The 16,527-nt window shown below is 38.9% G+C and overlaps 1 protein-coding gene across 4 annotated transcripts; it reads right to left on the bottom strand.

The window, feature by feature from the left end:
- Nucleotides 1-81: 81 nt before the first annotated feature.
- RAB23 (RAB23, member RAS oncogene family) lies at nt 82-16,488 on the bottom strand. Of its 4 annotated transcripts, none has more exons than XM_080584886.1 (7): nt 16,346-16,488; nt 15,016-15,248; nt 14,110-14,195; nt 8,462-8,618; nt 6,904-6,986; nt 5,540-5,632; nt 82-4,657 (listed from the first exon to the last, which is right to left on the bottom strand). In XM_080584886.1, exons 2-7 carry the CDS (start codon nt 15,168-15,170, stop codon nt 4,518-4,520), a joined length of 714 nt encoding a protein of 237 aa, XP_080441012.1. In that variant the 5' UTR covers nt 15,171-15,248; nt 16,346-16,488; the 3' UTR covers nt 82-4,517. The 4 variants fall into 4 exon arrangements, with proteins under 4 accessions (XP_080441012.1, XP_080441011.1, XP_080441014.1 ...); XM_080584885.1 differs by having other exon boundaries at nt 16,350-16,488; XM_080584888.1 differs by having other exon boundaries at nt 15,016-15,212; nt 16,346-16,484.
- Nucleotides 16,489-16,527: the final 39 nt, after the last annotated feature.

Raw genomic sequence — 16,527 nt, 5'->3', positions numbered from 1 at the left:
GCATGATACAACTAATGTCACTGACAAGAGACCAGCAGAACTGACTTGGAGGAATTTGACAGGAACACCACACACACAATATTCATTTTTAAACATTTATTTGTCCACTTGAGGATTTACTGTAAGTTATATTGACTTTTTCTAAAAATATAATACATTTACTTGAGTTCATGAAGGTGATAAAAACAGTTATGTGTATATATATAATGTTTTAACCATTTAGAGTCACGGGAACTTGCCAATAAGAGTAAGTCACTTCTTAGTTAACAACACATCTTTAGCTTTACAATGACAACGGTTTTTCTCCTGGTCCTATTTTTATTTTTTTGAGCAACTTTAGTTGGTTCTGCTGAACCACATCTGTGTCAGGAAGAGGAAACAAGAACGCTCACTCCACAAGTTAGTTATCAGCATTCCCCTTTGGCTGCAAACCTGAGGATGAGGCTCGCGCAGCACTAGGACTCGCCTGGCTTTGAGGTGACTTGTCCAGAACCCCTCTTTGACATGGAACTGCTTCAAAGTTTCTCTTAGTTTACCATAGCACCTTTCATCTTAAATTTAATAATTCCTGCATTTTTTCTTTTATGACTTTGATTACCTTTTAGGATGCCATATTTAAGTGAAAAGTATTTTCTGCTGTTAAATGCCACTTGAGCATGAAAAAAGAAAGATTTGCACAACTGTTACTTTCTACAGAAGTACAGTGCGGGGGTTTTGATGAAATCACGCCTCTTGGGCCGTGGTTGCTCTGTTTGATGGACACCTCGTGCTCAGGAACTACAACTTCAGCCAGAGGTTTATGATTAGATTTACAAAAACAGGAGCGGCTTAGGTACCGCCGCTGGAATCCAAAGCATGTTTGTCAGTTTGGTGTGTGACTGAGTTCTCCCAAGAGGGTCCAGCAGTGCAAATAATTAATTGCATTAGTCTGTTAACTGGTAGCTATACACTTGACTAATGAATTAACAGCATCAAAGTGCACGTTCACCAGGTATGTGCGTATACCCAGGCATAACCTCAAAGCAGTGCGTGTCCAGCTACTCAATTCCCTCCACTACAACGTACAGCTACAGAAGTGATGCAAAGAAAAACTACATCAGATGTGCTATAGCCCAACAATGAAAAAAAAAGACAATTTTTACTGAAGTATAAAAAAATTCATCAGGAAATAAGACTGACGGTATGGTAATTTGTGCATTTTGACCAAAAAAAGGTAAGCGTTGCCTTAAGAAACGCTGAAAATAATAAAGCTCCAAAACTGTCTTATGTGGAATGCCCTGTTTTTTTTTTAATTAACCACAGACACAAGCACAAAAATCTTACTGTGACCAGTCTTACAACCTTGAGGTCTGTTATTTCCAGTTGGAAACATGTCCTTAGCACTACTGCTCCGCACCAAACGATGCCCCACTTGCTGGGAGAACACCCATTCACTGAATGGATACGACACGGCAGCAACAGATGCTTGAGAGCTGTACTCTTGAGTGAATGCTTACTTCACTGAGGCATTAAGTTACTGAAGTTTTCTACTACCTTTATCAGCTTTATCAGCTGAAAGCAAAGAATTCTGGCAAAATTTAGATCGTGTATCCAATGAGCTACTCAAGAGACATTAGCAGATGTCAGAGGAGCGCAGCTCGCTCAGTCTCATGGAAGGAAACTGCGGTAGGTGCAGAACTGCACCCTCTGCCACCACGCAGTCAGCAGGAGCACGAGAAGTGACTGCAACGTGGTATTTTAGTGAGAACATGGAGTGAAGAATGGGGGCGATGTTTATAACAGTAAAAAAAATATAGAAAGGACAATGTGAGCGCTGGAAGTGCAGGCACCTCTCTTCATCCAAAAGTCAGGAGTTACTCCCGCAGAGCAGTGATACGAATACCTAAGGATTCCTGCAGTATGCAACTCGTCTGGTTCACATCTGTAAACTAAAACCAGGGGGATAAAAATTACGTTTTCAAGCAGAGCACATGCAGAGTGCTCCCCAGAAAAATGCTAATTTGGACAGTCTCCATCTTGATCGTACTGGAGATTAAGCACTGCAAAGTCACAACAAAGAAAGAGCCACTTTAGATTTAAGATGGGAATGAAATTAAAACTCACTGTTGCCTGGTCCTGCAAATATATGTTCCTAGATTAAAGCACATACATACAACATTTCAATGTATCCTAAATTTAGCAGGTCTGTCAAGTCTCCACCTATGAAAATTTCTATCGTTTTCAGTCCTTAACCACCTTAACATAGTTGTTTATAGTGACAAGACCTCAAACGCAAATGGCTTCTGTAATAACACAATGATGTCTGCTGTAAAATACGTAACAGTACAAATGGTCGTTACACATCAGAAAGATTTTTCGGTACTCTGTACAAAGTTGAACAAGGCAAGAAAGATGTCTCAGACACTTTGCGGGCTTTTTCAAGAAAAATTAATAAAAAAATGTTAAACTGGCAGACAGACAATGAAATGTAAAAGTTCCCATGTTAAAAACAGTTGTCGAAATTCTTCAGGCGTACCCTCTATCCTACATCGTGACACTGTAAGATGGCCCCATTGTGTACAATCATAGGTCTCTGTTACCAAATGCTACGTACCTTACTTCTTAAATCGTTAAAGACAGGTGGGACTCGACTCCGTTTAGACATACATACATACATACGTGATTAAATGCACTTGTTAAAAAATAAAGGCATCTATCCAAGAGAGGATACAGGAAACACGACAGCGAAGGACACAGTTTTGCTGCAACGGCAAAGGGGCCCGAGCGGCTTCTTGCCACCACCGGGCGATGCTGTGACAGCTTGTCAAAGAAACAACGGTACTCAGTAGAAAGTCTAACACAGTAAACATCAAACGCAGAGTTCAGAGATCTACACTGCTTGTGCATAACTTGCCACCCACTTCTCTCCCTGCAGACAGTGGGACAAGAGGACATTTCAGTTTCCATACTCATTGACTTAGAAACAAAGTAAGTCAGGCTTCCTATAGGAATTCACACAGTGAAAAGTCCTTCCTCCAAAAATATACAGGATCAGTCGAGTCGCTTTCACTCTCATACACTGTTTAAAAAACTATTAAAATTCTACATTTTTTTCAAGCAGCATATTTTGCATTTGTCACTGGCAGGTTTGTTGTAGAAATCCTAGAAAGTTAAAATTATATCATACCATACAAAAACATGTAAACAAAATGGATATTTTTAAAAGGCATGCATGCTCTTGAAGAGGATTAAAAAGTGTTTATTTTTGGTAAATTAGATATCTTGCTTAGCAGTTTTAAAAGCACCTTAGTGATTTAGGAGCCTAAACCCAAATACCTTTAATTTAGATTTGGGCTCCCAAATGTCTAAATCAGTTCTGTAAAATTATTTATGTACTTGATTTTTTTTGCCATGTCTCTGATCTTGCAGAATTAGATTTTCTGTAACTGTCAGCTAATTTTGAGTCGGTGACAACATTAAGGAATGCCTCATTAATGTAATTCAGTTATTAGCTGCAGTTTTTGGATCCTCCATAACCTAGCTTACAGTACCTACGAAAAATTTCTCCAAAGAAGATAAATATTTTGTGACGCCACTTTGCAAGTTCCTTTTTCATAGATAACACAGGACACAGCAATCAAACTTGGGACAGGAATATGATTACGTTATGTGTTCCATCTGGATATCTATTAGTGTTAAAGACTTACTTGTTCAACCTGTTAAGACTGAGGAAAAACAAACTTACAAAAACATCTGTAGCACAGCATTAGGTAAAAGAGGAACGTTTTTGGCACCATCCATTTTTAAATCTAAGCTTTTAGGCCCAAGTATAGCAAGTTAAACATACACAGCAGCAGCTGGGAAAGCCTCATCAGAAATGTAACGTTTTTAAAGGAAAACCTTTTCTGAAGATGCTATTTCATAATCATTAGCTGATCTCCAAGTAATGTATACACTGGAATTTAGCCTAAATATTCATACCAAATGTTTACATATATACCGTAACAACCATATATAGAACACAAGTATATTGCACCAACAGAACTGCCAGAATCCACGTTAACACAGTCAGGCATAAAACGTCACATCTTCATTCTGCTCTTCATTTAATTTCTTAGTGTCCTGGCTAATCAAGTCTAACATTTCCTTTGAGTTGCGAGGTTGCTACTGTACCTTGGGCCATAAGGTTACGGTCCGTACCTATACTTGTAAGTATTATCCCTACATTATGTGCTTCACAATTCAGCAACACCTAGTTCAGAGCTCTGTAAATAATTCCTTCAAAAAGATGCTTATTTTTTTTAAAAGAGTGCACAGGGACAGGCATGGTTCTGTGTTTTGCCACCAGGTGTCTCACTCTACATACCAAAACCCACTGCATCAGCAATTTTAGACAAACCCATCATCTATCAAGGATCCCATAGGCACAAGATTTGCTAAAGCACTGGTAAAATACCTCTAAAGCTGACTTTTTATTCTGTATTCAGTTGCACAACTTCATCCAATTCACTGTTACTCTTTTTTCCTCCAGAAGTGGTCTAAGGTATGCTGCAGTTGCTGAAAGGACTTCTGCTCTTCTTGGTCCTCTGTTTGTTTGGTTTAAGGTTGATGACATCTCCCCCGTTGAGAGTGCTAGAATTTTGGTTGGGGTGACTTCCAGCAGCTGTGTTAAAAACACCTACAGAATTTAAAGACAAAAAAATATTTATATTTCTTCACTTCCTGCAGTATAATACATTAACACTGAAGATGCAACAGTTACTAACTCACAGTACTGGAAAAAAAACAACAACAACAACAACAAAACCACCTTTTATCTACTTTGGGGACAATATTGCAGCTAAATTTGATGCAGAGCCAGCTGGAATTACTAGGCAGGCAGTATTTAAAGCCAGTATACAACAGCTATGTAATTGAAGGGTAGCAGATTCACTCCTCCGAGTATGTGTATGCTACTAATTGCACAGTAACAAAATTATGGTTTGTTGAGTAATGCAGTAAAAGAAAAACACGAAAATTTTAAAGTTAGAAACTTTGCAGAGAGAAAGGTATGGAAGAAGAGCGAACACAACCCAAGTGCTTTAAGGAAAATTAAAAAAACAGACTCGGGATTGCTTTAAAGAAGGGCTCCGAAAGTTCAATGTTCCCTCACAAAAGGCAAAGTTTACAAAGACTTTATTGCGTGCCAGATTCTTTCACAGTGAGTCTCTTGTACATCTGCACTAAGATGAGTAACGCTAATACTAATTACATTAAAACCACCACCAAGCATCCCTTCTCAAGCCCTTACACAATGTTTTAAAGAATTTAATAAAAGGGCACTTGGCAAACATTAGCCAGAAACTTCAGTACATCAATTTGACAATCTTGTAACTTTAGATAGTCACCAAGTTATTTTACAGAAGGAAAGGACACAACATCCTACCATAGCAAGGTAAAAATTACACCCCGTTCACCAGCTATTAACTCCGTAAAGCAACAGATGGGACCAGAAGCTCTGATGGCACAAAATACTCTCTTCTGTTTTTATTATTATTATTGTTTATTACAGCATACATACCAATCTTGTTACTGCTTGTATGTACTAGCTCTGGTTCTTCAGCTGTTTGTTGCTTGAGCCTTTGAAGGTATTTATCAGCCAAATACTTGAAAACTGGAATGTTAAAAAGAGAAAAGGCACATCAGGGTATGCTTAAAGATAATATTCAGATCAATAATAAAACCTTCATATCCAATTTTGGTTGGTGACAAAAGCACATTTGACACGATAGGTTTAACACAGTCTAGCAAGTGATTCTCCCTTGGCAGGCCTGGCTGTGTACCTGACCAGAATCCAAATTAGTCCCGTGCCAACCAAATCTTACAGGCTGCAGTACTACGGTCTTGGTCTTGCATGGCATACAAAAACATCTCAATACTCCTCTAAGAAAGCTGGCATATAAACATTGCTGAATGTTCCAATTCATGCAACTTGAAATTTGTAAAGTTATGTAGGAATTATTATAACTATATTATTTTTTTTTCCAAGAAGTTTTAGAATAATAACAGTCATATAAATCAAGGCTATTAATATAACTCGGAAAGAACACTTTTCTAATTAACAAATGCCACCCTCATTTGTATAAGGGTATAAAACGTCTATCTAAGACACTGAAAACCCTACAGCTGTAGGCAAATTTTCATTTGCAATTAATAACTCATTTAAAGATGATACAGAAAATTTTTACAGTTTTTATGGTACAAATTTTATGTTCCAAGGTGAAAGTTTGGAAAGTTGCTAATGGAGGAGAAGCAATTAGTTTACTTTTAAGTTTGCCTGATTAAACAAATGAAAGTTAGCAGAGACTATAATTCCTGTTTATTCAAACTTAGCCCTGAAAAGACAGTGACTGAATTGTATAATGATATTTGTATTAAATACATACATTAAAGCTGAACTTGGGAACTACTAAGGTATCACCAGCAGACAAAAGGCTGCAACAGATGTAATTTTTAAATGTACTTTATTTAACTAAACTACGAAATAATTTATACCAATTATTTCTTAACTATTAACAATTGTGAATTAAACTGTTCAACAATTTCTATATTGTAATAATTGAACTTCTACGTGTACACTTTAAAAGCCCAGTGCTTACTGACAGTCAATAGGACGAAGAAGCCCCCAAAATGCTGGCACTTCTAAATCCTGAAGCTACACACCACTCGTGGAAAAGAAAGGAAAGATGTACACAAATAAAAAACAGGCGTAACACGCTGATACCAAGCCATAATAGCTATGTTTAAAGCGTGCTGCTAAGAAATATAAGAAGGATTGCCAAGAGAATGCAAAAGCAATGTTATATACATACGATATACAGCCATGGTATGTATATGATATACAGCAGAGGGCAGGACGGACACCTACTGTGTTGTATCTCGTACCTTCACTTACGTTTAGGTCTTCCTTCACCGATGCTCGGTAGAACCGTAGTTTTAGCTTTTTTGCCAGTGCTTCTGCCTCTTCACTGCACAGTAGAAAAAGACTTTTAAACACTAATTTCTATAATTTGTCAGCATTTATCAATTCTTATAGGCAAAACGCTTTGCGGTAAGTTAAACATAGCAAGGTGGGCAGACAGTCAAAAACCACCTGATCCTTCATTTCTTTACAGTATCTCTACTATGGCAACAAAGTATTTCACATGCAGTTTCTTTATGAACAAAAAAAAAATTCCTTTTCAATATTTATTGACTTCATTAACTAAAATTTCCCAATTTCCCAATTTCACTGGTGTCAGTGAAACCAAAAGGAAGGAGGTTGTAATTAATGGAGCTTCAGAATCAGAACAGTTACCACCGTAAAGTCAAAACAACCAAAAAACGTATTTCTTAACTCTATTTTAATAAAGCAGTAGATGATGCAATCAGATGAGTTCAAGAATTATTTTCTTTTTGGTGAAAGAGAATTTGTGCTAAATGTTAAGGAAAAGCTGAGAAAACATGAGAATTTCACCAAGAGAAATCATGTCATTAGAAAGATGAAATTACTGTGGCAGATGGAGTATTCAGAGAACAAACCTAAGTGACATACCATAAATAAAGGGGGAGTTCAAATGCAATTTTGCTTTTCCTTTGAAGAATACTCAGTATTCTTGGCAGAGAGAATACAAGCTGATTTATGCCATCAAGGAGAGCAAACACAGAAAAAAGAAAGCCAGTGTAGGAAACAACAAAAAGACGAAAACTCCAATCTCCCAGGAAGGTGGTAGAAATAAAGTAGTGGAGAATGATCAAACTAATCATGCATCACTTTCCACACTATGGTAAACAGGAGTTAACATTTGTTAAACTGATTTTATAGCAGGAATGAAAACAGGCATATACACAAAGGCAGAATAAACTGACAGTAAAATCTATGAAGTAAAATATAATAAAGAAGGATCAGCAATGTGCAGATGTAGGTTTCTATAGTTACAATGTTTTGATAAAAATGAGCAATAAAAACAAACTGAAGAAAAGGGAAGCAAAGAATATGAAGATACTTTTTCAAACAACCAGTTTAATATGTCCTGGCCACTCTAGCAAGCCTTTGGTAACTAAACTGGGCAATGCCCAGCAGTTTAACAGTAACTGTAAATTTGTAACAGGAGGGCAAATTTACAGTTTTACAATCTCTGATTAAAAAATAAATATCACACCATGTCAGAACCAAACTCTTGATGCTATTCCTCCATTTTTTAGGCCGATACTTCAGAAGGCGGCATGAAGCTAACAGAGTTTTTAGCCTGGCAAACACATCTGCCCAAGCAGCTACGCTCCTGCAGTAATGCCAGAAATCTGTGCTTCTAGGGCAGGTTTTGATGCAGAGCCTAAGTTCGATAACCTAGATATCAGAATTCTTCACCAAAACCTCCTATTTTTGTTTGCCTTTTTTTTTTTTTAGCATGTGTATAAAGGGGACATTAATTGTTCTTTGGAAACATTAAGATAAAACTCTTACTTCTTTATACAAGAGTCATCAAGAAGATCAATCTTATTCTGCACCAGAACTGTGGGAATGTCTCCAACTTCAGACACCACTTTTTCCTTCCAGGTAGGGATTGCTTTGAAGGACTCTCTGTCAGTTGTAGAAAACACAAGAACACAAGCCTGGGCTCCTAAAAATACAAAAAAAAAAACAATTACAAATGCATACAAATCAACCATCAAACCAATATAATAATAATAAAAAACAATAATATTGAATATATTTCAAGCGTGAGGGGTTTTTCCTGGTTTCTTCCATAAAAGCACACTTTTACCACCAGCTTGTGACAAACGAATGTTAGAAAATTCCCCAAATGCAAAGGAATAGATTGGCATATTATTTCAACCATTATACCAATTCTTCCTGATGGCTGAGTCTGGTACTTTTCAAATCATCTCCAGCAAGGCGTACATTTGCAAAGGAAGGAATAGGAAGGGCCATGGAAAAGACTGGAAAAAGGGAAAGTGAAGTTTGCTTATTGCTCACTGCTTTTCAGACGGCTTAACTGGAAGCCAAAAGGCAACTATTTTTCATGATTCAGTATCTGAAAAGCATAATTCACATTTTCTTTAAAGTACAGTAATTGGGATTTTGAAAAGCAGAGAAATAACCACAACTTTTTCTAAAAATTGTAAGTAAATTGTTTAGTAGCTCTTTAGAGAAATTTCATGCTCATTTGGTCTCAGCACTTTGATATCCACGCGCACACAGAAAATGTTTTGTAATATTTTTGTTATGGTTTTATAACAGCCTTAGGAAGTAACAGTAAACCCATAATAAATAGTGAAAACCCATGGATTCAAAAAGTACTTCAGTAGTTAAAATATTAGTGAGTAGTCTTTTGACTGTCCAGTGGCCCTTTGTTATCCTCCAAAACCTACTTGTCTTTGCACATAAACACATGGCTGTTACTTATATGCCTGAAATATATTTGATATTTAATAGTAGGATTTTGCCTGCTTGTAAAAGGATTAGATAGCTAATGTTTTGGAGAGCCTAGCGGTATCTTGTGGCACACATCCCAACCTACTTACATATAGCATGAAAAAAAATATTTCATCAGTGTGATTTTTCTTTTATCCATGAGTTTCATCAAGTATCCCCCGTTCCTGTATTGTTTGCCCTTATACTTCTCTGACACAAAACCCTCAAGTACTTTTATTAAATTTCCTTTTATTTATCTTTTCAAAGCCAAGTTCAGTCTACCTTTACCAAAGTTTTCCTATGCTCTTTAAGCATTCTTTCACCTGCCTTTATGACTCCTCTGATATGGTTTTATACAGAGTAATAAGAACTGCCCTCAGAAATTAAGCTCTACCAATAAAGTAGTAGCAATGTAGCCTTTCATAATCCTCCCTATCTTATTACCTGTGTTCTAAAATTCTGTTTGTTTTCCCTAATGTCCACATCATGTTCTAACCTGATGTACTTAACATCCGATGAGGTATGTATAAATCTAATTATTCTTTCTAAGGCAGGTTACCTTGCATCTGTCAACGCTGACTTTAACCCATCATCTTGCCATCTAGCCTAATAAAGCCTCTCTTAAGTTCTTTGATCTGCTGGAGTGGGAACGTGTACAAGGCTCTCACCATCTGCAAACATCATCTCGCTCGGTTTTAAGACTAAGGAATCCATTGCGAAATTTCCACTCTAAGGAACTTTCACTTCATCTCTCTTTCCACCCATTCCTTCTGAATGCTAAAACAGAGATAAGTTGGCAACAGTAAGCGTAGAGGGAAAAGTTCTAGCATGTTAGTAAGTCAAGAGGGTGGCTTACAAGAGCAGATTTATTTATTCAATTTAGATGCAATACTTCTGTAACACGGTGGACAGGGACAATAAAAATAACGGTCAGCTTGGCAATACTGCTTTTAAAGGAATTATATAACAGTCTCTAATCAAAGTGAGATATTTTTGAGGGCCTTCCAGATTCTGGTATTTGAAGGTTCCTACCAGGAAGTTATTAAAACAAACAACAGTAAATGGAAGTGTCTTTCATCATCAACAATGCCTATCAACAATGACAAATTATACACACTTATGTGACTGTGTGCTTCCAAGCTTCTGCTGAAGGTTTTGACCACTGGCTTGTAAGAAATACCAGAGAACACAAAAGGAGTATTCTTCTCAAGCTCGATTCAAAACATCAAATACAATCTTTCTGAAAGGATGCTTCATTACAGTGCAAAAGTTAATGTGGCATCAGAGTGCGCTAAAAGATGCTGCAGGACAGGTATCTTACAAGGCAGATTATTTTCATCTTCTAAGAATACTGCTAAATACTCAATATTTTTATTGATAGTATAGACAAGTTTAAGAAACCATAATATCCCTGGAGGAGTTCCAAAAAAAAAAAAAAAAAAAGACAAAACCCAGGATTTAGGCACAGAAACACCTCTCTGTAGTGAATGACAGTATTTAAGAGAGTCAGTAACATCAGTACCTCACTCACCCAATCCTGATGGAGTCCTGCACTACCTCTGTCACACAACTGATTGTGTACAACAGGCACCAGCAGCAAAGGCACAGGGCAACACCAGACACGAACACAACAACTAAAGCCAACAGGCCCTCTATGAATGTTTGAAATGAGACTTCTTTTGTAAGATGTTTTGCAAAGTGACTCTAAGGTATTAAGGAAAAGGATACTGGATTTTTCTGGGTGTGATTACTGCTTTGATAATCCCTATACTGTCCCGACTGACTACAGAATCACTGAACTGATATCCACACCTAGACTAATTCAGAAAAAAATTAACAGTAGTGCTGGCATCTCTAGTTGATTCAAGCAGAGCATGAGCTTGGCAGCTGAGTAGGTCTCAAAGACCCTCAGCAAGCTGTCCCATCCTCAGAGGCTGTGTAACTGTATCTTCTCCTTTCATAAGGACACAATGCCTGTATAATAGAAATCAGGTAAAGAAATTCCTTGCCACGGGTCGACTCTCACAGGGCTTTATACCTCACACCTATTCATTCCTCTGTTCTTGCCCTCAGCTTTTTCAGGCTATGACAAAACCACATTCACTACAAAATTGACGGTGGCCTATTCGACCTTAAACTGAGATCAAAATCCGAGGTCAATGATATCATCATCCAGAAGTTCTTGTTAATGTTGACGGTCTACCTGCTGTGGATCCTCGCTACCTTGAGTACGTTTCTAACTTGACAAACAGGACATCTGGCTACTGGGCTACAAAACGAGGAGCCTGGTAATTTGATGCATCAGCGACAGACTAATGAGCAGGAGGTGTCTTTTCCTTCAAAAAACTAACTCAAGACAACAGTGGTAGTGTTTGGAGGGAGATGCAAGCACTAAGAAGCGATCAAACACTGCGTTGCAAGACCTGTAACGTGAACAGAAGGCATGGGGCTGCTAATGACAGCCACTCGTGTATTTGCTTAGCTTACAAATGAAGTACCCAGCTGCATAGAGAATGCATGGCTTACAGGATAGAAAAGGAGATGCATGATACGATATAAAAAAAGAAACCAATACATATAAAGCTTCCTTCAATTATTTGAATTTAGGCTGCTGGACAGTTTGACTCATCGTGTTATATGATGATGGGAACGCAGCTACACTGGCTGCACATATTCACCTGTGCAGAGAAAAATACATGACAAGTCCACTGACAGCTCCGATTTTGTTTCTCTGCAAGGCTGAATGAATTTGGTCCCCAGACAAAGGCTCAGAAACAGACTCTGAAGCATTCACTGTGCCATCACGGATGAGCAACTGATCCCTGAAGAACTGACAATGCACAGTGTTCCAGGACAGCACGCAATCCCTGGTGTAATGACAGTGGTCAGCGTGACAGTGATCTGCGGGAGGTGCAGGACTGGAAGAAACAGCCCCTCCCTTGGAGGCATCTTTCCCTTATCAGCACTAATTCACATTGAAATCCTTGCATTTATAAAGTAACCTTGACCTTTTGCTCTATATAAATGTGCTTGCAGACCTGATGCTAAACCAAAACTGCATTCCAGCCTCCTAAAATCTCCCTCATCCTTCAAAGTCCAGTGCAGAACAGTCACTGTGTCTAACAGCTCGTGCTGTTAGGAGAACGATCACATTGTCCACAGGATCCACAGGATGCTGCCGTTCTGCTCCACAGCAACACTTTCAGTATAAAGATCCTGAGGGCAGAGCTCTAACTGTGCTACATGGGGCATGAGTCATGAGCAAGATACCAAGATTCTCGTGGTGATTATTTTTCAAACCACCAGGTTTGATGGTAAGTGAGGACAGTAAGTGTACTGCAAAGTTCTGGACGCTCTGTGCTTTGGCATAACAGTCCCAGTAATGAGGAAAAAAAGGCTTTGGTTTGAAACACCTAGGGACTGCAAGGCACACAACAGAACTAAGGGCAGGAAGAGTAAAAGAGCTCAGAGATAATCAAGAGCTACCTTCTAAAATTCATGTGCTCAACTTGTTAGCTGTAAAATAACAGAATGATCTATTTCCACATGAGGGTAAGAAGAAATAGGAAAAGAAGTATCTTTTGCCAAAGAAATGGCAGCCATCAATTACAAGGGACAACCAGAAATATTACTAAAAAAATACTAGTTATCAGAACTATCATGAAATATAAAAAGCTCAGAGAACTGAAACACCCTGAAACATCAAGGCATAACTCAATTTGTCTCTAAATGAGATAATATTTCTAAGATTTTACATCATAGCAACATATTTTTCCCAGCCATCAGGTAATTTTGACAAGCAGCAAATGACATAATTTCTTAAGTCATTTGTATCTCTTGTTAAAAAAAAAAAAAGGGAGGGGAAATATTCACAACCACTGTTAAATTATATGCAAAGAAAGCATGCAATTTGTAACTGGCTAAATAGATAGGCTGCCTTTACATGGCTGAATAATACAGTTTCTATTCTATGAAGTAAATACACTTTCCTTATTACTCTCTTATGTTAACGTGTTCAAAGCAGTCAGTACCAGCATGAGAATTACTGTGCTTAATAAACTATCTTTCCAGGATAACTGGTGGATTTTTTCTCCCTTGCATTAACTTGTAAGTGCCTCAGACATAGTTTTTGGAACATTTACAAAGGCACTTCTTACAGAATTAAGGCAATACTTTTAGGGGGAAAACACAACTACAGAAAAGCTAGCAAATACAAATCAAAATGAAGAAACAAATTTCTGAACTCTGATTCTAGTTTTCCCAGACCTTTTCCTTATTTCTATTATTGACAGTTATTATGCAGTATCATGATCAGAGTTCCCACCTGAAACTTCAGAACTGCCTTAAAATATATTAATAGTGTATATTGGATTATAAATACATCACTGACATTAAAAACAAATTAAGTTTGATTTTGAGTTAGACTGTTTGAACAGCTCCATAAGAGTTTCTGTGCAGATATTTGCCTTATGTTCTGTTTTTTCAAAGGGCGCTACTGAGCATAATGCATAAAGTGGCACTTAACTAAGACAAGGATCTTACATGAAGGGGAAAACATTCAAGAACTGAAAAAAAACGAGCTATACATGCTTTGCACACACATGAAATAATTAAAATTCTTAATAGATAGAAAAATATCTTAAAGATGTGCAGACCAAAACCACCCAGCCACCAAATAATAAACATGGTATTTTCACCTCTGTAGTAGGCCTTAGTTATGGCATCAAATTCTTCTTGACCTGCAGTGTCCCATAACATTAGCCTGACGTCTTCATCATTAACTCTGAAATAAACGACACCGTTCTGCGATTAATACAGAACAACCAACATAAAAACATTTCCATCTCTACAATATAAGAGTAATTCAATTCAAATTTAACTTGATGTAAATATAATGGAACTTAGTATTGATAATGGTTCACCCCCGTACCATACTATGGCAATAGAGCCTCAATTACATTAGTGCTCCTTCTTGACAACCCGTATTTTCTTTTTCCTTTCCTCTTCTTCCTCTATATTCTCTCCATGAAGAGAAATAACAAGAAATCAAAACAAAACTTAGGCGGCTGAATAATGGTCTTTTTGTCTTTTTAATCAGCTTACAGAATGTATAGATTTTTCTTTATTATTACCATCGTATTTTCCATTTTATCAAACATTATTGGGTATTACCTGCTTATATTACATAGAGACTAAGTCTATAGACTAAGTCTATAGTGTATTTAACTATTTTTCCCAGTTATTTAATCTATATTAGCTCTTAAACTTGTGCAATTGTTTAATCATAAGCACTTTTACTTTAAACAAGAAATCACAAAGAATATCAGCAGGTGGTAGAATACGTAGGAAACTTGTTAAGAAAACTTAGAATGACAGAGGTTCCAACTTTTATTTTGCTTTTGATTTATAATTCTAAATCTTGATTAGAAAATGGAGTAGTATAATTTTAGCCCTCAGTCCAAAAGAGAAAACAGCTCCCTTTACTTAGATTCAGAGACTGCAAGCCTTGTGTTTCAAGTCTTTGCATATCTTTAGATTTCGACAGAACAAAGAAACAGAAGGAAAGGTAAAAATGGATAGCACGACATCTGTTTAATACATACTGGATTTGTCTTTCCAGGAAATCTACACCGATAGTTTTCTTGTAGTCTTTTGTAAAAATCCCCTTGCAATATCGCTGAATCATACTGGACTTCCCAACAGCTCCATTTCCTACTACGACCACCTTGATGGCCACCTCCATATCTTCTTCCAGCATCTCTGCAGCTCAGGTGACTCTCTAGCTTATTCACGACCAATTCTGTAAATAGAGTAAATAGCTATGTTCATAAAAACACTGTGAACAGAAAGCAAGAGGAAAGATGATTTCACGTTAGGATTCACAAAGACTGTACCACTTATTTCCAGCTCTTCTACAGACTGCTTAGGTGACCTCGGGCAAGTTATTTCATCAGTCAGCACTTCAATTTGCCACTTACTAACTGGACACGAACAAAACTGTTCATAACATTGTCCTTTCACTCTATGAACGTATGGTATGTCAGTTGTATGCCTGATGCTCTACCTTTGATGTGCAAAATGCCCAAGTGACCAGTCCAACGCGTACCATGGGTCTGAGGCACACAAGGTTCACTTCAGCCCCCGCCCCCGTACCTGCCTCAGGTGCCGTCACCTCACAGCAGCAGTGATGCTGCCTAACCCAGTGACCACATCCCTTGCTCCACTTCTTGAGAATTTGCCTAAATTTGTCTGAAGAAGTGGACAAAGAATCATCATCAAATAAGTTTGTGCGCTATTATGACTAATTTAGGTTTGGGCACGTGAATCAGAACATGAAAGGTACTAAGTATCACTGGGTGATTCAGGAGATGTTGCATTTTTCAAGAATCTTTTTTTAAAAATTAAGAAACTGGATAACCCAACTGCCTTAAAACGTTATTTTTAACGTTTAAACCGTTAGACAGCTTCCTTATAAACGTTTAATGAGCAAGTTAAGCTAGGAAAGCCTGCACCCCAGGAGCGAGGTGTGTGAGCGGTGCCCGCCGGGGCTCGGCAGAGGCAGCAGCCGCCCTGCTCTCCCTGCGGCCGTACTCAGGCGAGACTTTTACCCCAAAAATCCGGGGTGGAAAAAAACCAAAACCACCCGCAACCCACTGTCAGCCGCAGGTTTTTCCCTCAGGCTTTCCGCGCTGTTCGGCGCCCGGCCCCGCGGGGCTGCCCGCCAGGAGCTCGCCTCACGGCGCCGCCGCCTCGGGGCGCGGAGACAGCCCCGGGGCAGGCGGGCAGGGCTCGGGGCCCCGCCGAGGAGGGACGAGGGAGGCGGGGGAGCCTCTCCCGGCCGCCCCCCGGCCCCTTTCCCCGCTGCCCCCCCGGGTCCCTTCTTCCCCGCCGCCTCCCGCCTCGGGTCGCCCCCGGCTCCCGCTCCCCTCTCACCGACCCCCCGCGGGCGGCGCTCCCTCGGAGGGCACGGCGGCGGCTCCGCCTCAGAGACAGCGAGGGAGGGAGGGAAGGAAGGAGGGATAGAGGAGGGAGGGAAGGATGGAAGGAGGGAGGAAGCCGCTCGTTGGGGCCGGCCCAACCCGGACGCACATCCCCGCTCCCCCGCCCGGAAACGC

Source organism: Anser brachyrhynchus, assembly GCF_964034855.1.
Source record: "Anser brachyrhynchus genome assembly, chromosome: 3".
Lineage (NCBI taxonomy): Eukaryota > Metazoa > Chordata > Aves > Anseriformes > Anatidae > Anser > Anser brachyrhynchus.
This window is presented reverse-complemented; position numbering and strand designations above follow the sequence as displayed.